The sequence below is a fragment of the Diceros bicornis genome, chromosome 10, assembly GCF_020826845.1.
Source record: "Diceros bicornis minor isolate mBicDic1 chromosome 10, mDicBic1.mat.cur, whole genome shotgun sequence".
NCBI lineage: Eukaryota > Metazoa > Chordata > Mammalia > Perissodactyla > Rhinocerotidae > Diceros > Diceros bicornis.
In genome coordinates, this window is record NC_080749.1 from 43820783 (window position 1) to 43841299 (window position 20517).

Below are 20517 nucleotides of genomic sequence, written 5' to 3' on the forward strand. Positions count from 1 at the left end.
TTTTATTTATTTATTTTTTTTCCCCAAAGCCCCAGTAGATAGTTGTATGTCATAGCTGTACATCCTTCTAGTTGCTGTATGTGGGACGCGGCCTCAGCATGGCTGGAGAAGCGGTGCGTCGGTGCGCGCCCGGGATCCGAACCCGGGCCGCCAGCAGCGGAGTGTGCGCACTTAACCGCTAAGCCACGGGGCCGGCCCGGGGGTTGTCCTTTCTTAATAAATCATGCCATTAGCTTAAATTTTTATTATGATTTACCTGTTTGTCTCGGAGATCAAGTGCAGTGGAAAAAATTCTGGTTAGTGAGATTGCCTGTCACTGGATAAGAGCATGAGCTAAATAGACACAGTCAAGAACAAACTCCACTTTAACTTGGAGACATGCGCAGACACAAATTATTTGAATCTGTTAGAACTGAATTAAGAAAAAGGGAAACCCCAGATTAATGTTGTGGGTGAAGAAATAAGTGTATTATTATGACTTTTAGGCTTTTCTTTTGAAATAACAGAGAGTCCCCTAGAAATCATAGAATCAGACTTAATAAATTATGTATTATTTATAAATTATGAATAATTAATTTATAATTTAGATTATGATGAGGTCAAACCCTGTCTCTGACTCTGAGCAGGCTACTGAAACTGTTGGATGCTTGCTGCTCTATATCATGCTTTGAAGAATGTGTGACTCATACTTGAAACATTACTCTAAACTTGTAGCTGAGAAAAAAATATTTTAATTTGATCTTTATTTAGGATAAAAAGCTTTTTTTAGAAGATGGTAGAGATATTGTCTACAGGATATGTCAACAGTTTCAAACAGTTGTATTTAATTGAAAAATATTAATTTGTCCTTTTTATAATCATTTATCTATATAGGCATTAATTCATGGACTAAACAGACATTATTACTCCATTACTATTAACTATCGGAAAAATGAACTGGAACAGAAGGTAAGTTTGAATTTTTATCCTAGAGAGGAGGAAAGAATCTTTTTCAAACCGTTTAAACTATTGCCTGGTATATCTGAATTTGGATTGTTGACCTCTTTCATTGATGTGTTCAAATATTTTTTTATTCCTGATGAATTGCGGCATAAAATAAAGGAATATATTACTGGACATACTGAAAGACACTTTACCTTATTGGTAGGTGCTAAAGCAGGAGAGGAAATAGGAAACGAACATTCCAATTTGGTTTTTTGATAAATTATAAAAATCTTTCTCCTAGTTCTGTGATTTTCCTGATTAATTTATCTTCTCCTGTAAAACGGCCTTTTGTAACTAAATTACCAAATAAATAGCTTTCCAAATATGAAAGAAATAAATTAGATTGTAATTGTGTAGTACTTTTAAAAAATGTACCGTGTCTACCTAGGCTAAACTAAAGGTGAGTCAAAAGGAAAATGCAGTTTAGGGTTTTCAGATATTTGGAGCTATATTTTTATCCTTTTTTATAGAAAATTTTCAAATTTTCTATAAAAATTTTTAAGATTACCTAGCATCTTGGTAGATTAGCCTTCTTTTGTTTCTACTATTTTAGGATTATTTCAAGTACGTTTTTTCTCTTAACCAATGCCAAATATTGAAGTCTGCCTATTGCTTTTTGAAATTACAATCTGACATGGTGTTTTTTTCTTTACTATTATAATTAGTCATTCTCCAAATTAGCTTCTTGTATTTCTCTCTGTGCAAGACTTAAAAAAAAATTTTAAGAACACTGGCAGCCAGTAAGTTTTGTTTCCTACGTACACTCTCAAGTCCAAACACGTAGAGTAAACAAGACTTTTCTTGCTTACTAGTTTCTCACAGAGGTACCTTAGAAGGGGATTCTAGTGCATATGGTGATTGGGAGGTAGAGAAAGTTGGGCTTTCCATACTACCCCCTCTTTCAACCAGATCACCTCCATTTTTAATCTCATTTATATATTGTGGGGAGGATGCTTTATAAGATTTTCTTTGAAAGAAGAATTCTGGGCTTTTTGTTTGTTTGTTTCCTTGTTTGAGTTTGATAAGACACTTGTAAAAGGTCAAAGCCACTGATAAACTCACCCGAAGGTCCTAGATGCTTGAGCATGGTGATGAGTAAGGGGCTGCAGGGGACCAGTTCTTCCTTGGCCTGAGGGGAGACACAGAGCCATAAAGCTCTCCTCCAGCTGCTTGCTTATGTCCCAAAGTTTGTATCTGCTGTGGTAGATATAGTTGATAGCTTGAAGTACATTTTCAACACTTATTTTAATTTTACATACAATAGGTACAGGCCACGAAAAGGACGCCACTTAGATAGAAACTGAAAAATTCGTTCAGGTATATAAATTTTTTTTTTTTTTTTTTGTGAGGAAGATCAGCCCTGAGCTAACATCCGATGCCAATCTTCCTCTTTTTGGATAAGGAGGTTGGCCCTGAGCTAACAGCTGTGCCCATTTTCCTCTACTTTATATGGGACGCCACCACAGCATGGCTTGACAAGCGGTGTGTCGGTGTACGTCCGGGATCCAGACCCTGGGCCGCTGCAGCGGCGTGTGCACACTTAACCGCTATGCCACCGGGCCAGCCCCTGGATATATGAATATTTTATCAGGCTGATATCTGACATTCAGTCATTTGGAAATATCCATCTAATTATGTCAACTCCCCTCCCCTTTTTTCTTTTAAAATCTTTTTTCCCCATAAACTTAGCCACCATCATTGGCATAAAAAACACACATATAAATACTTACATAAAATACTTAATGTTATGTTTATGTTCCTAGTAGCTCAGTTCAAATGCCTTCTCGGTACCAAAAGCCCTGCCTTTATTCTTTTCGCACCAACCTGTATACTTAACCCCAAGCCTTACCTGAGGGTCCCGATGGAATCCTTGTCCAGGCATGGTAGGGATAGCCTGCTGCTCTGTGCGAACTTTGTTTGCTTTTGAAGTGGTAGGAAAATCCAAGTCTCAAAACTTAATTATAGGTAGCTTTATAGCATAGGTGGTTGTAACTGCCAAAATTTCCAAAGAATATATTTTCTAGAACACTGTCAGTGGAGAAGATGGGAAGCAATCAAAGAAATTGGAGGTACTTGTGCAGGATTTTCCCAGTTTTTTTGCAAACCACTCTTGCCCCCAAGGGCCCTAAGAGGGGAATGGGGGAATTTGAAGGTTTTGTCTTGAAAAGTCGCATAGGTGATTTTGACATGCAGCTTATTTTCCAGCATAAGAAAAACTTTGTACCACTTATAGCTGCAAACCTCTAAACAAGTAGAGTAGTTTTTCTAAACTAAACCCATATACTTTCAAGTATGTCTTCAGGTCTTCATGGCTCAGGGATCGCACTTAAAGTATATTGGTTCTAATAGTGAAAGAACAACAGTCATTCTGTAGCCACTATTTATTTTACATTGCATAATTTTATCAATCATTAAAAAAGCTGTTCTTGGGGCCTGCCCGGTGGCGCAGCGGTTAAGTGCACACGCTCTGCTTCGGCAGCCCCAGGGTTCGCAGGTTCAGATCCCGGAGCGCACTGACACACTGCGTGTCAGGCCGTGCTGTGGCGGCGTCCCATATAAAGTAGAGGAAGATGGGCACAGATGTTAGCCCAGGACCAATCTTCCTCAAGGAAAAAAAGGGGAGGATTGGGATCAGATGTTAGCTCAGGGCTAGTCCTCCTCACAAAAAAAAAAAAAAAACTGTTCTTATTCAATGATAGTCGTCAACTGAAGAACATTTGTAGAGTAAGACTTTAAGAAAAACTGTCTTAACACTCTAAACTTGAAAACTTAGGAACTTCCAAGAATATGTACTCCGAACCAGGAGTCCAGTTTGAGAAACAATGAACTGAGGTGTTTAGTTCCGTGATCACTAGTAGGGTCTGATCTCAATTTGCTGATATGATTGCAAACTGGTTGAATCTGTGATTTCCTTCCCAGTTTCATGACTTTTTATTCTGACAGTCAAGAAGTTTTAATTTTTTAAATTATAGATGGAATATTAGAATTTGAAAGAAACTTATAGATTCTCTAGTGTAAGCCTTCAATTCATAGATCTGTAAACTGAGGCTCAGAAAGATTGACACAAAGTCATTCAGTAAATGGGGCACTTAACCTCCCTATCTTGGCATTTGAAAGCTGAGCTATATGAACTATTAGAGATCCTATGTGTAATGTAGTTTCATTCATTCATTTGTTCAACAGATATTTATTGAGTGTCTACTATGATTAGATATTGTTCTAGAATCTAGACCCTGGTGATCTTGAAATAAACAGGGCAAACTCCTTGCCCTGTTGATTTCTTTTTAGTAAGAGAGAATGCAATAAACAAGAAAACAAAAATTTCAGGTGTTGATAGTGTTATAAAAATAAAACAGGTTATTTTATAAAAATAAAACAGGTATGTTTAAGACAGTGTGGGTGGCTTTTCTATATAGCATGGTGAGAGAAGGCATCTATTTCTAAGGAAGTGAGGAAGGTATCCTTGCAAAGATCAGGAAAATAGCCTTCGAGGCAGAAGGACAACAAATGCAAAGGCCATGGGGTTGGGGTACTCCTTAGGTTCTATTAATATAAATTTAGGAGAATTCTTATTAGAATTTAAGTTAATAAAATTAAATTTAAATTCATTAATTCCAAAAGTTTTTTTGTGAAGTTGTTTCTCAAGACAGGTGAAGGAAATATCCTTAATACAAGAAAATAATTACTTTTTCTTTATCTTTTTTAGATGTTGCTAAATTTGCATAAGAAGAGTTGGATGGAAGGTTTGACACTTCAGGACTACAGTGAACACTGTAAACACAATGAATCAGTGGTAAAAGAGATGTTGGAATTAGCCAAGAATTACAATAAGGTAAAAGTTACTTCCAACATTTATTTCTTATAATCTTTGGAATATATATGATTAGATGTCAAGTATTGTATAAATATAAATAGTTAAAAATAGAGTGGCCGATTTTGTAGATTGGAGAGTAAATGTTTTAGGCTTTGCAGGGCATCCAGTCTGTCACAACTACTCAACTCTGCCATTGTACTGTAAAAGTAGCCACAGACAGTATGTAAAGGAATGAGTGAGGCTGTGTCCTAGTAAAACTTGATTTACTAAAACAAGCAGCTGGCTAGATTTGCCTATGGGCTATAACAACCCCTGTTGTAGACCATGTAAGATAATTTTGCACTGGTTTTCTTTTGTGAGGAAGATCAGCCCTGGGCTAACATCTGCCAATCTTCCTTTTTTTTTTTTTTTCTTTTTCTTTGCTAAGGAAGACTGGCCCTGGGCTAACATCTGTGCCCATCTTCCTCCACTTTATATGGGACACCACCACAGCATGGCTTGCCAAGCGGTGTGTTGGTGTGCGCCTGGGATTCGAACTGGCGAAGCCTGGGCCGCTGCAGCGGAGCGTGCACACTTAACTGCTTGTGCCACCGGGCCAGCCCCTAATTTTACACTTGTAATCTGTTCATTATTCAGAGGACTTTTTCTTGGAAGAAAAGGGGAACAAGGAGATGTAGACAACAACAGCATTTAAAACTTGCTATATATATATCATTTATTTTATGAACTTTTCTGCTTTTCATTTAATAAGTATTTATTGAAAGTATTTATTGAAAACCTACTATGTGCCAGGCCCTGGGAATTTGGTAAAAAGCAAGAGCTGTCCTCACAGAACTTATTTTCTGGTAGGGGAAACAGAAAGTAAACAAATAAATACAACATCATATGTTATGATTAGTGCTATGAAGAAAATAAACAGGGTGATGTAAAGAAGAGTAACTAGGGGAGACAACTTTATATGAGGATGTTAAAAAACTTATATTTTGCAGAATCTCCTGAAAATGTTTATTGTGTGCTAAAATATATATGGCCATGATAATGTTTTTGTTCGTAGATTTATATTCTTTTACAATTCTGAAATTAAGAAAATACTTGAGCTGCGACTAAAATTTATCTTCTGTGTTGTGTTAGTTTCCTAGGGCTGCCATAACAAACTGCCATAAACTGGGTGTCTTAAAACAACAAATTTATTCCCTCACAATTCTGGAGGCCAAGAGTTTGAAATTGAGGTATTGGCAGGGGCTTGCTCTTTCTGAAGCCTCTAGTGGAGGATCCTTCGTTTCCTTTTCCAGCTTCTGTTAGTTCCAGGCATTCTTTGGTTTGTGGCAGCATAACTCTAATCTCTAACCAGGGTTAGGATTTCAACATATCTTTTTGGGGGACGTGATTCAACCCATAACATGTATTTTCCGAATTTTTTGGCCAAAACCCACATAAAGAATAGATTTTACATTTTGACCCAGTACATGCAAATGTATATGTATGTGTATATATAATTGCAACAAAAGTTTTATGAAACGATATTTACCCTCATTACATGTGATATAGTCTATTTTCTTTCTTATTTGACTCAATTTCATTCTATTTCAATTATATACATACATATTATACACACATACATATAGCTTGCAACCCATTAATGGGTTGACAACCTGCAATTTGTAAAACATATATACACATTATACAATGTTATGTTTACAAATATTTATCAAATATCTCCTGTACAAGTTTCAGTGGAAAACAGAGATCCTTCCTTCATTTATAGGAAAACAGGGACAGTAAGAAAAGTTCATAAATAATCAGAGTACAGGCCAAAACTGGTGAGTTACATAACAACTTAGTATTCATACTGTCCACAGACCATCAGTATCACCTGGAATCTTGTTAGAAATGTAGACTCTCAGATCTACTAAATCAGAATCTACATTTTAACAAGATTTCCAGAAGATTTGTATACTCATTCAAGTTAGAAGTTAGAGAACACTGCCATAGAGAAGTCCACTTGAAGTCCTGTAGAAGTTCAGGGGCCCTTGCTTTCAGCTGTGGGAGACCCAGGGTGCAGTCTTAGAGAATAACAACACTTGAACTTGACCTTACAGCATGAATAAGATTTGGGCATACAGAGGAATGTTACTCTAGGCAAAATAAACATCACGGGCAAAGACCAGGAGACAGAAAAGTCAAAGACGTTTAGGAAACTGTTTGGCTAGAGTACATAACACATGAGGATGAATAGTGAGGAATAAAGTTTTTTAAAGTTATTGAAATAACAGGGTTTGGAATATGAGGATAGAGTTATTTCTGATCAGGGGCATGATCTACCCAGAACCTGACTTTAGAAAAATAGTTTGAAAGTGGTATGGAAGGAGTGCTGTACGAGGAGATATGAAGTGGAGATTCTATTTAGGAGGAGCTTGCTGTTACCCAAACAAAAAGTACTAAATGTGTGGATTACCATAGTGACAGTGGGAAGGGAGGCATCAATAGACAAATAAAACATGGCACCAGTTGGATAGATGAAGTGAAAGAGGAAGGAGGAATCAAAGAATTCAAGGTTTCCTGCCTAGGTGACTAGAAGTATGTTGGTACCATTAACATTTTCAATTTAGGTAGAAGTAGAAGGATTAAGAAAGGAGATGAAGAGTTCTGTTTTAAACAAGCAGTTAGAAACGTGGGACTAAAAATTAATGGTAGGGGCTAGAGCTTAAGATTTTGGAGACAGTTAATATTGGTTGTCACACAAAAAGTAGTATTTCTCTTTTTAAATTAAACACATCTTACCAAAATGAATATTAGCTAAGAGACAGTGTATAAAATTTGCCAAATGCAGCAACAAGTCTTTTGAGAGAATTGAGCTTTGTAAAAAACATACAAACTAAATTCCAGCAGAATTAGGTTTGGCTTTGAAGAGCATGCCCTGATATATGTGTATTCCAGCTGGAAATCTCCACTGGTTCGAGATTGTAGGGAAAATATTTTTTATGTTTCTAGTATATGTTTTCATGCTGTGAAGATTAAAGAGAAAGAATTAGTTTATCATACTTAAAAGAGTTAACCTTTTATAAATTAAAAAGTTATGACTTAAGTTATTATTCAGCAGACTGTAGGAATGGCTTTCATTTCTCTGTAACATTACAAGTTTAAGTAAATTCATATTGGTACCACTGCCAGGAAATAACCTATTTATGGTTACTGCTGCCCATCCACAGAAGTTTTTCCTATTTTACAGTTTTAAAAAATCTCTGTAGTACTCAAAAACTTGTAAGATTTGGTTATAAAATGAAAACAATGTGTAAGCTGTGATATGAAGGAGTCCAAATTTGGGAATGTAATTCCCTCTGTGATTGAAAGAAAATGCGGTGGAGTTTTTAGTAACACTTAAAATATAAAAAGAAAGGCCCATGCTACCAGTTCTTCATAGTATTCTTTTTAATTGGTTGGTGTTTTAAACTAAGGTAATTACTGTTAGGTGCCAGTTAGCTCCTAAAGTAAAAGAAGGATAGAAAATAATTAAATTCCTTTGTCCTAACTTTTCGATTTCAAGTCTGAATTCAACACAAAGATTCTGCTTGATTATTAGTCACTGATTTTTCTAATTACAGAACTACACCACCCACAACTCTGTTATTCCAAATCTCCTAATTTACTCATGCCAAGATGCATTATTTTTTTAAAATATTGATAATGTTTGATTGTATATGTGTAAATGAATGTGCAAGTGAAAAATGAATTGCAAGAGAGCATTTTAAGAATAGCGTAGAAACATAAAACTTTGCCTTGTTTTCAAACATGTAGTCCTATAAATTCTGAGATCTGACAATTTACTTTTCAGGTGGAAGTATTACCTATTTAGTAACCTGAAAGAAAGATTGGATATATCTTTTATGTGATGACTATAAAATATGTGATTATATGATTACATTTGGTTTATTACAGTAGCTATATTAAATAGGAAAATCTTGTTTTGCGCTAGTGCAATAAGATAAGAAAAACAAAATAAGATATAAATATTGAGAAACCCAGGCCAGATTATCGTCATTTAAGTATGATAGGATGTGTTTGCAATCATAGAAATCCAAGAGACTAAACTAGAAAACTTTTAGAACTGTTGTAGTCAATAATTATGTAGGTGGTAACCATGCAGTTACATAGGCTGAAACCAATTGAAAAATAAAATAGGCAAATCAGTTCACAGTAGCATCCAAAATTATAAAATACTTAGGAATAATCACCATAAGAAATATAAATGTATATGACGTAGTTGAATAATACTAAACACATTTGTGAATAAATTCCCTTGTTTCCAAATGGGAAGACTCAATATTGTAAAGCTGCTGTCGAGCTTTCTAAAGATTACTTTAATTCTAGTAAGAATATCAGTAGGATTTTAAAATTTTGATAAGTTGACACTAAAGTTTATCTGCAGTAAAAATAATAATTAACATTTATTGAATGCTTGTCAGCATTCAATAGGAGTCAGACTGGGAGAAAATATTTGTACCTATAACACAGAAAGCACTAGTATCCAAAAAATCCATAATATCCAAAGAATTTCTATAAAATAGTTATAAAAAACAATAATAAATTGGACAAAAGAGCTATAAAACTCACTAAAGACAAATGGCATAAACATGAAAAAAAGTTCAACCTTATTAAGTAGTCAAAGAAAAAAGTTAAAATTATAAGTATAAATTTTTTTTCTTTTCAAATTAAAAAAATGGTTTGGGAAACTGCACCACTGGTGGGGAAGTAAAGTGATATGACATTTTTGGAGGCCATGTTCCAATTTTATCTTTCAATTTTAAATGCATATAACTCTTTAAACCAACCTGTTTTCTTTTAAGGGTTTATTATGAAGAATAAAATTCTACAAGTACCAACTTAGAGGAGTAAACAACGTGCTGTTCTGTGTAAAAAATTAAATTGTGTAACAACGTGAAAGTCCCTACTATGTTACCTTCCCTCCCTTTTTCAAAGATACCTCTCTATCTCACATGTATCTCAACATATTATATTGTTAACAGTGTTACCTCTAAGGTTGAAAGGTAGGGGAATTACATACTTGATGTAAATCCTGAATTATTTTCAGCTTTTGCACTAAGCAAGTGTTATTTATATCTAAGATTGTGTTGGCTCAAAAGTAACAGTGACTTAAACAAGATAGGAATGTATGTGTCTTGCAATTCAAGGCCAGCATGAAACTTTGAAATCATTGCAGATGCAGATTTCTCTATCTTTTGCTTCACTTTCCTTGTATTGGCTTCCATCCTTTAGATCTCCTCATGATTCAGGGTGATTACTAGAGCTTTAGCCATCCCATCTGAGTTCCAGGCAGCAGGAAAAAAAAGGAAGGGCAAAAAGGGGATACCTCGCAGTTAAATCAGTTCCCTTACAGATCCTTTCCACAAGTCCCATCCAGCACTTCTGATTATATCTCATTGGCAGAATTTAGTCACGTGGACACACCTTGCTTTGAGAAAGGCTGTATAATGTAGTCTTTTACCTAGGAGCATTGCTGCCTTTAATAAAATCAGGATTATATTACAAAAGAAGAAGGGGAAGGTGTATATTGAGTAGGCAACAAGTAGACTCTGCTGTAGAAATTTTTTTCAACAAGCTGAACTGCAATATCTATTATACATACACACACTTGTATACACACATATACATATATGATCTTTATTTTATATGCTTATTTCATGTAATTACATTTTAAAGTTGGATTCCCTATAAGATTTTTAGAAAGAATTTATGCCATTTGAGGCCACTTAATAAATCATACGTTTGGCTTTATTATTATTCAAGATATGTCATTAAAAAGTAATGATTTCCCAAATTGCCATGAATGTTACTTCCAGGTCTTTGGAGAGAGATGAGACTGTGTTTGTCATAGTTTCATTGCTGATTGGCTATATGGCTATATGTGTCCCCTTCATTCTTTGTGCACACTCCTTTTTTGTGTATTTCATACTGCGTTATAATTTGAGATTTACAGGCAAGTAAAGCCAAAATGTTAGCTCCTTGAAGAGCAAGAACTGTCTTACTCAGAGTGAGTACTTAATAGTGATTATTGAATATGAAAATGATGCAAATTCTACTGTAGAGGACATGCATAGAATGTAATGGAGTGTTATAAGCTATCCCAAAAGGAGAGTTAGAAAAGTTTTTTTTAAAGTAGAAGTATTGCTGGAATTAACATATGGTTCCCCCAAGGAGACAGTGCCTAATTTCTTCATATGTAAAATGTAGATTAACTACTTCACTGGGATGTTTTAAGGATTCAGTAAATTAATATTTGTAAAAGCATGTGTATGTTAATGTTTAATTACTGATGGTTGTAGGAAAAACCAGTTTGTTTATTTATTCTCCATAGTCACACCTCTTATACTCTCTCAGATAGTTTTCTAATTGTTTCATGTTTGTTAATTTTGTTTTCCCAAGTAAGTTTTATAAAAGCCATTCTTTGAACTTATTCTCTACCCCCATAACCCATAATATGCTTTTCAGTTATATAGTCAATACACTGACTTGATATAAAAATCAAGGAGAAAGTAAAATACATTATCTTGAAATTCGTTAGCAGTTATGCAGAGATTGTTTAATGGTGAAAAAATTTACCATATAGGTGGTTTTAGAAAGCATGTGCTTAAATGGGAGCATGGCATGTTATACAGTGAACAAAGTTAAGGTGTCAAAGGGAAAAAAAGAAGCCAGAGGAAAACACGTATTGGAGTAGCTCTAAAGGTGTTCAGAAAGTTCAAGAAAATGGAGCCCATTGGAATTTACCTGGTGGACATCCACCAGGACTCTTTTAAAGTGTTAATGAAGTGCCAAGGATCCAATCTGTGTTTTTTAAAGGGTAAATAAAATGGTGGAATTTGGGAGTTAAGTTTTCCATTTGAGAAATTTGACCATTACCAGAAAAAAGAGAATGAAGTTAATGGGTTTAGTAAAAGCCTCTTTAAGATAGGGGGTACATCTGAGGGGATTATGACAACATAGACCAAATTCCAGGAATTTCTTAGAACTGTGCAGACCGTGCATGATGGGATAGCCATCTGGGGGTCTTTGTTGATAAACTGTTAAAAACGTTTCTAGTGTGAATAGCCACAAACATTTTCAGTGCTTTTTGGTTGGTTGAGTAAACCAAAGAGCACGAATGCAAAAGCAAAATTTTATGCCAAATCACAGAAGTTGCCATAAACACAGAAGTTCGCCTAGTGAGGACACTGCCTGTGCCTGAATTTCATTTGTTTCTGCTGCTACCATTTCTTAATTTTTCCTGGTGACTAGCCAGATTAGAACTATGAATGAAGACAAACTAGTCTTGCCCAGATGGTAGATGAGATATAGGTAACTTAGGTAGGTGGAGAAAATACTTAGGGGTTTGATGAGATGATCTAATCTGATCTAGTCTATCTTAGAATGTAAGAGATGTGCTTACTCTTTTGTCATGGGGGTTTGCAACCTTAGTATATGCCTAAATCTACAGCTGCTCCTCATTTTCCAGATGGCATCTATGGCTGAGAGTACTTTTTACCATCTGCACTTCTCAAAGAGTTTGTGAACTCTCTCTTTTAATTATTGGAAATGGAAAAACTAATTGGTAAAGTGGTTGAATGATGTAAAAAATTTTAAAAATTGAGTTAGAGCTTTTTACATTCCATTGAAGCTTTCAAATAAGATCAGTGCCTTAAATGCTTTTTGACTTTCATCTTTGCATATCTGCCACCTTTGATATTTGCAGTCCTCCAAAATATTCTGTAATAACTATTTTGTACATGGATTGGTATTTTGAGCCAAATTCCAAAACTCGTACCTCCTTCCAGTACCTTAAAGTACTGTTGTTGGCATGTGCATAGAACAACTAACACTGAATGAGTATAGAATACAAACTTATGTGAATTGTTCCATTCATCTAATATGTTTTCAAGTTGGTAATGTATAGTGTCATGATTTGTAAAAGTAATTTAGAAAGACAGACTTTTTATGTGTTACCAGTATTTTCATATGTAAAACATTGAGATAGCAGGAGAAGCAATTTCCCAGTTAGGAAATATGTTTTTTTTAAGTAACTGAGAATAATAGGAGTGACATCTAACTCTGAAAATGAACATATTCTCTGTCTAGGGAATTCTAGATTGGAGTGTTATTAACTTTTATTTTTTCCTTCTTTCAGTTTTATGAGTCATAAATGTATTTCTTAATGATGTGTTAAGAAATGTATTTCTTAATAAAGTATCCTCTAATAATCAGTAGATACAATACTTATTCACCATCTTCCCTCTTTAGGCCGGTTTTACGGGGGAAAATTCTCTAGATAGTTTGTCCATTTATAAAATTAGACACTTGCCATCTTTGCTCATTTTCAACTTCTCTGTTTACAAAACTATTAAGAAGGTGTGAAATGCAGCCAAACTTCCCAGTTTATGGGAGATGTCTGATGATTGCATTTCCTACATGTTCATTGTTCACACATGAAGAAATTTAGCAGCTGCAAGATTATTAAGTTTAGAGTATCCAAATCTAACCCTCACTGGGATTTTGGTTTTCTGCTTTCTGCCACCATCTCACCCCCTTTACCATCTTTGTGGTAAGTGCTGTGGTGGTATTTGTTAAGGTTGACGATCCTTAAATTTCCTTTGTTTTCCATTTATCAGATGCTATGAATAAATCATAGACCAGGAGTTCACCTGATGCAGAGTCCTAGCTTCAGGCAGTAACATACCCAAACTGTTAGGAAGGAGGTTCCTTAAACTTAGAATTCTCACTAAAGAGGTTTTGTGGTGGTGCCATTATTGGGAGAGGAGGGCAATGGTGGTAGCTAATCTAAGGGCTGTAATTATTTCAAAATCACTCTGCTAGAAAATTTATGATCCTACACCTAAGATTTTGTAGCTAACTCTGAAAATAGTAGAAAGTGGTTTGCGTATATTGTTGTTCTGGTTGATTTAATTTTTATTTGATTTGGCTTTTAATTCAAGTAACTCTGTGATGTTGAAAACTTCAGATTACTCTATTTTTTCGTGATTACTGAAGATCACTCACATGGAGTAGAGTTTTTTTCTGAATACATGTATTACTTTTAGCGATTTTAATATGTGAAATGATTAAGGGAGAAAACTATATGATTTGTTAAGTGGATCAAAACTCAGCAGCTCCTTTGACCCTAAGTGCTACTGATATTAAATAGATACTGGGTATGCACAGGTTCAGTTGACAAGAAAACAGAGACAAATGGGAAGTTGGAGGAGAGCTATAGTGAAAGTAGGAAAAGGAAGACAGAATAGGACTAGTTAGAACCATGGTCCCATAAGCAGCTACCTCATGTATTTCTGTCCTGCAGTTTAGCCATCCCTCAAAGAATTCCATAATGGTTTACAAATGGTTAACACTACCATTTGGTAGTCCAATTTGATATTTGCAATGTCTTTTACGTATTTCTTGTCTGTTTTCAAAATGATGGTGATAATAGTTTTCATTACTCTGAAGGTTATTCTGAAGAGCAGCAAAATTGCTTTTTTGTTCAATAACTTACTTGAATAAAATATTCTGTGAATGAAAATTATAATCACTATTATCTTTTTTGTGATTATTCTGCAGTGGGAAAAGTAAATTTAGAATTTGAAACTCTGTCCTTTGTGTTGATTCACAGGCTGTAGAAGAAGAAGATAAGATGACACCTGAACAGCTGGCAATAAAGAATGTTGGCAAGCAGGTGAGGTGTACTGTAATAGGTTATGTAGTCGAATAATAATATGCTCTGTAGAGTTAAAACTATTTTAGGGCCTCTATGATTTTTTTTCTGTCTGTTCACTCTGTATTTTTCTTCTGTCATGTAAATGTGATAATTTTAAAGGTCACTGAATTATTTGATGTCAAATTCTTTGCCATCTCTAGAGAAGTAAATCATAAATATACCTGTGAGATGCTATCTTTAGTGAAAATAATTTACTAGGAGAGTTAATTTTTCAAGTATTATTTTTACTTGAAATATTAGCAATGAGGATAATAGAATGGTAGATTTATTTCATATGTAACAGTTTTTAAATGATATAGTTTATCAATATGTAAGCTTCAATATGTAGGTAATGTTCCTGAGAAAGCTTAGAGCTTTATTGGACTATACTGAGTGAAGAGAAAGGGTTTTAAGTATTTGCTCTTTCACTTTTCCAAGATGAAATATATATTTTAGTTCCTATTTTCTGAGGGTTGAGGGGAACACACCAACCAATTAAAAGAATCTACAGATTAATTAGACTGTTTTTTAAAGAATGTTGATTACATTTTTTTCATTTCATGGAACATGGTTATCATATTGCTGATGTTGGCAGAATCTTGATATTTCAGATGCAAGACACTAAGCTGTCTTTGCTTTCAGCCATCCTACCATATGCTCTGATCCCATCACATCTCACAAGCTATGTAGGTTTGGGCCAGGACCATTCTTGGATGGGAAATCTCTAAGAATCACCCAGCTGCCACAAGAAGTAATGTAGATAACTGAGGGAAGTGTATTCCCAGTTCACTACAAAACCAGTTACTCCAACAGAGCAGTAGGGGCAAAGGTCTGACTTAAATATCATAATTGGTGAAATCAAATCTCACTACATTCTGAATATTGTAATTTAAAAACAACAAGAACTCTCCAAAAGTGAAGTGAATATAGTTCGTCTTACTCTCTCATCCTGCGTGTATAGTTACCCTTGTTTTCTTTTCCCACTACTTATTTTAGTCTAATATATAATATTAGATCATCACTTGGAGCCTTGCACTTTATAGAATACAGTAACAATATTTTTTTAATAAATGACTCTCTGAGACTGTAGTTTCTTGATACAGATTTTATTTAACAGTTAGCAGCAAATAAAAGGACTAAATTAAAATAAAAGTGAAACTGAAAAATATATAATTGGCAAAGTTTAATGATAATCAGAATCATTTTTAAAAAATATAGTACTTCACTGCTTTGGCCCACTGCATGGCAAAAGCAAAACTGTCTATAATGGAATCAGACAAATATCTTTTTCTCCTGCCAGTCTGTCTCGGTCTCTTTCACCTAAAATGCCCTAAGGCTTATTTCTGAAATAAAGAAAATTTCATACCGTGGTCTAGTTACTTGAAGTTATTTGTAGCATGTTGTATCCCTGGGTCGTTTAAAGAAATCAAGCGTATTGAAATTGTAGTTTAGAAAAGAACAGCCAAGAAATAATTCCAGTGATGAACATTTGTTTAAAGTTACGAGTCTTGGGTATTTTAGCAGTGCTCGTAAGAAAATAATGCTTTAATTAAAAGTTTTTTATTGTGTGCAATATATATCCTTTATTTCAAAGCTTTCAAATTTAGCTGAAGTACTTCAGCTCAGCCTTAAACATAAATGTAAATTAAACATTTTAATTTAACTTACTTTATTACAATGCAATTTTAAGCCTCATTTTTAACTCAGACATTTCAAATATAGATTTGATCAGGTTTAACTTAAAAGATTGTACCTACTATATGCTCTTTACTATGATCCATTTTTTTCAAAATAGCTGACTGAAATATTTTTTCTTAACATTTTAGAATTGATCCAAGTTGTATTTAAATTTTTAAACTACCAACAGTGACTTTTGATCTAAGAATATTTCCTGAATCATTTAAAGCACTATTCTTGAAATATTAAAATTATACAGGGATTAAATTTAAATTAAAATAATAGAGAAAGTGATGAAAATTCACATAGAGTATGTCTGCTTTCAGTCAAGTACCCCCTAAGACATTCAGTATATGTGAATGGCAGAAAATGTACACATATACTCGGGCTTATATACACATATAAATGCTTATACTTTTTTTTTTAAATCAAATGATTGTGAGCTGTGTAGAATTCCTTGTTACTCTTTATAATCTCTGATACAGTCATAGCATTGATTGTATAAATCAGTTTTTCATTGTGTAATCTATTATTTTATCAGATACTTAACTTGTTAACAGATTTAGAAATCCTAAGAGTATAATAATATCTTAGGAAAGTTAAATTGTAAAATATATATAAATTTAGGTTTGGCTTTCTTTACCAATTTTATCAGCTACTGAAAAATATCTAAGTAATTTGTTTACCAGTAATATGGTTCTTTCTTCTTTTTCTTTCCTTATTTTTTTTCTTTTAGGACCCCAAACGTCATTTGGAGGAACATGTGGATGTACTTATGACTTCAAATATTGTCCAGTGTTTAGCAGCTATGTTGGATACTGTCGTATTTAAATAAAGCAATGCAAAAAGCTATTAGTGATCCTTTCAGTGTATATTCCTCTGTTGTTCCTAATGCTCAAAATCAAGGGAGCTCTGAAGGTGTATTTGGTTAAATGTAAGACATCTGGCATCATTTGCAGCACTGTAACACCTTCAGTCTCAGTTGTGTTTCTTTAGTCAGGGTCTTTGCAGATTCCAAAGTTGTATAAGAATACATCAAAGTGGACAAATTTTGTTAAGATCCCATTTAATATTTGAAGAAATCAGTAACACAAATATATTTTGATTGTTGCTTACAAAATAAAATACATTTACAATCTATGTCTCCTGAGGTCTTTTTGGCACTGGGTGGAATTGACGGAATAACATTTGACACTGCTCTAAAAATCTCACACAAAGATATGTTTCCTTTTGCATTTTAAGATCTTATAACACATAAAACATCAATGTCATGATAAAACTTCACAAATGTAAAATGATTGCCATTAATGAGTGACTACCTCATTAGTGAGTAACCCAGAAAAATGTTGACATAGTTTATTGAAAGTATTTGTCACAAATTAATATTATGTACCAAATAGCTTAACATACATTCAGGATGTCAGAGGAGTACACTTAAGAAGGAAGGGGGCAATTTTAATTCAGACTTGATTATTTTTTTAAAAGAGTATGTATTCTACCAACAGTGTCGAGATTGTCTGGGAGTTGCCTGCTACAAACTCCACTAGACTTTCAACTAAGACAGCTGTAGAGGGTATATAATGTCTTCAAAGCAACATGAGAAAAGTAGCCATAATGAGAGTTTAACATCATGAGCACATAAGCAATAATTTTATTTTTCTCTCATCTTCCCCAAATAACTTAGAAGTACCCAGTTTTCTGATAAAGACAAAAATTTGACTAATGTCTGTTTTCATAGATTACCTCATCCCTCAACCTGCTTTTAACCTGATGTACATAAGTTTATTGCCTGTTAATACTCATGGTACAGCACTGTACAGGGTACACCAAGGAGTATGGAAAAACATGGAGACAAAAAAAGATAATTCTTGTCTGTACCCTTTGTGAAAATATGGTAAGAATGTTTCTAAGGCTTCATTAAAGGAGGGTTTTTCTTGAGGACTTAGAATTTAGACTTAACCTCTGCTAGAGATGGTATATATGGTGTGGTAGACCAAATTACTGTCCTATTTGAACAATTCTAGGCTCTTACTGATTGCCTAATAAAAAGTTAACAGAAACTAAAAATAGAAATGGCTTAAATTCCCACTGTTTCACCGTGTCTTTTTTGGTGGAGTAAGAGGTTCTGAGCATTTCTTGCTTGTCCTGTGGTTTCTTCTTTTAAATATAGTGATAGTATGTTTTATGTACGACATATAATATGTATTAAGTTGTTGGGATTACAACAACTAACCATTTACAATTAAAATATAAATGGAAGTTGGTAGAAGTTTCCTTTTGCCTAATTTAAACTTGTGTGCAGGCTATTTTTGGATACATAATTTTTCTCTGTATGTAAATAAGGTTCTATGACTTACTTCACAGATAATGTTAGAGCTAGTTAAGATTTTTTTCATAGAATTTGCCCTCAGAAGGGGGCCTCAGTAATTCAAAGGCTATTCTCAACATTCTGTTTGAAAATGCTTTTTTTTTTCTTCCACTTTAGTACCCTGAAAATATCTCCTGAGTACAGTGACTGAGGAGGCTTACACGACACCTGCCTTTTGCTCTTATTTGATCACCTCATCCTCCTGGACTCCCCACAACCACATATTATTTTCTCCCACTTGGTTCATGTTGGAGACATTCCCAATTTCACAAGTTTATCAAAATCCCTCCTAGCAAAAACCTAACATTTTCTTTGTAGATTTGGAGTCAATTAGGATGCCTTAACAAGAGGCTCAGTGAACACCTTTGTCTCAGAATGTACAGCTATTTTAGCAGCAGTCTGATGGCCCAGGCTCAGTTAGGCATTGAAATGACTGACTTAATCGCAAGCTCAACAAGCCACTTCAGGGCTGTGTATGTGTGCTTACCTGAGCATCTTGACCCATCCAGTATGCAGGGTTAAAGCAGCACTAGAACTAAAACTTTTGTTTGCCTCTGGTACACAGATGTCCCTACTTTCCTCTTAAACTAGGATGGGGGCATTGAAAGCTCCAGCGTCACGATTCAGTGTGATCTGCTTGGACCAGGGGCACCTGGATCTTCTGGGGAGCTTCTTATGTCTACCGAATCCAGGCCCCACTCCAAACCTGAATCAGAATCAAGAATCCTGATGTGGTTTGTATGCACTTGAAAGTTTGAGAAACTGCTCTCAGCAGGTGTGCTGATCCTGAGGCAAGCCTTAGTTTTCCTTGAGCATATATCAGTTCAAGGCACAGCCTGTATGTGAGGAATCACTGAATTTAGTACTGATAATCTAAAGTGAGAGTGCACATTTATCTCCTAAGCCAATTCCTTAAAAATTCTGAGGAAGCTGCACTCTATCCCTTTTTTTAGCATTCTTCATTTTTTAAAAAGCCAATTCAGGGTGCTGGGGATGACAAAGCCTCAAAAAGAGCCCAGGTGGAGTCTCACCTTTTTGCTATACACTTAATGCTCTGTGTCCCACTGAGGAAGGAGGGGTGTAACCTTGGAAGCAGTGAAGGGAGAGGCACTCAGGGACAAAGAAGTTAATGACGGAAGAAAGGAGAAAACAAGAGTAGCCAAAATAGGGCAAAAACCTCTCAGGAGAAATGGCAGTGGAAGGTAAGGGGCAGAAAAACCAAGTGTCAAATAGTGTCATAGCTACTGTCCCCTCCCCCGCACCCCAACGCCTCAACAGCTAAGGCCCTGCTTGCTTATGAATCTTACTGGCCAGGATCTGAGGTTTGCTTCCGAAAGGAAAAATGGATCTGGCTGTCTTTTCTTCCCGGAAAACTGTCTCGCCTTGAGTCTGGGACATCTGGTCGTCAACCTGTCCAGCCCAGGGCCGCCCGCGCCCGGCCTCGCTTGCGGCGCCCTGCTGGAGGCCACAGCTGGTGCCCTCTGCAGCCGAGGCGCCCGGCCCGCCTCGGGGGCGCAGTCTGGGCTCGGCGATGACCGCTCAGTCCACGGCGGCCGCGCTCTTCGACTGCGCCCGCCTCGGCGTAGGTCGGGTCTGGTTAACCCCTCTCTGCCCGTGCCCGGGACGCACCCAATGTCCCCAGCGCCGCTCTCCCTGCGAGCGGCCGGCGCCCTGGGAGGGCAGACGCGCTCTCTCGAAGGCACAGGCTCCACCGGGCGGAAGTGCCCAGGCCGAGCTCCCGGCAGGGATAGAGCCTGTGCCCCTGGGGTCTGCGCCAGACGCGGCTCGCCCCGCTGTCCCTGTCTCCCGGGCGACGGCCCCCTTTCGGGATGGCCAGGGTACTGGGGACTCTACTCTCGAGCCGCTCGGGGACCTTAGACAATGAGCCAGAGCGGGCGGCTGGCTCGGTCGGGGTGGGGGTGGCCTCTCCCGCCG

At 35.9% G+C, this 20517-nt stretch overlaps 1 protein-coding gene across 1 annotated transcript in view; it reads left to right on the plus strand.

Moving 5' to 3' along the window:
- Positions 1-17354, plus strand: part of PSMD14 (proteasome 26S subunit, non-ATPase 14) — a 92918-nt gene extending 75564 nt beyond the window's left edge. Inside the window, exons 9-12 of the mRNA XM_058549097.1 lie at positions 874-948; positions 4691-4816; positions 14454-14516; positions 16951-17354. Coding sequence (XP_058405080.1) covers positions 874-948; positions 4691-4816; positions 14454-14516; positions 16951-17049 — 363 coding nt within the window. The 3' untranslated portion in view covers positions 17050-17354. The remainder of the gene's footprint in view (positions 1-873; positions 949-4690; positions 4817-14453; positions 14517-16950) is intronic.
- The last annotated feature ends 3163 nt before the right edge of the window (positions 17355-20517 follow it).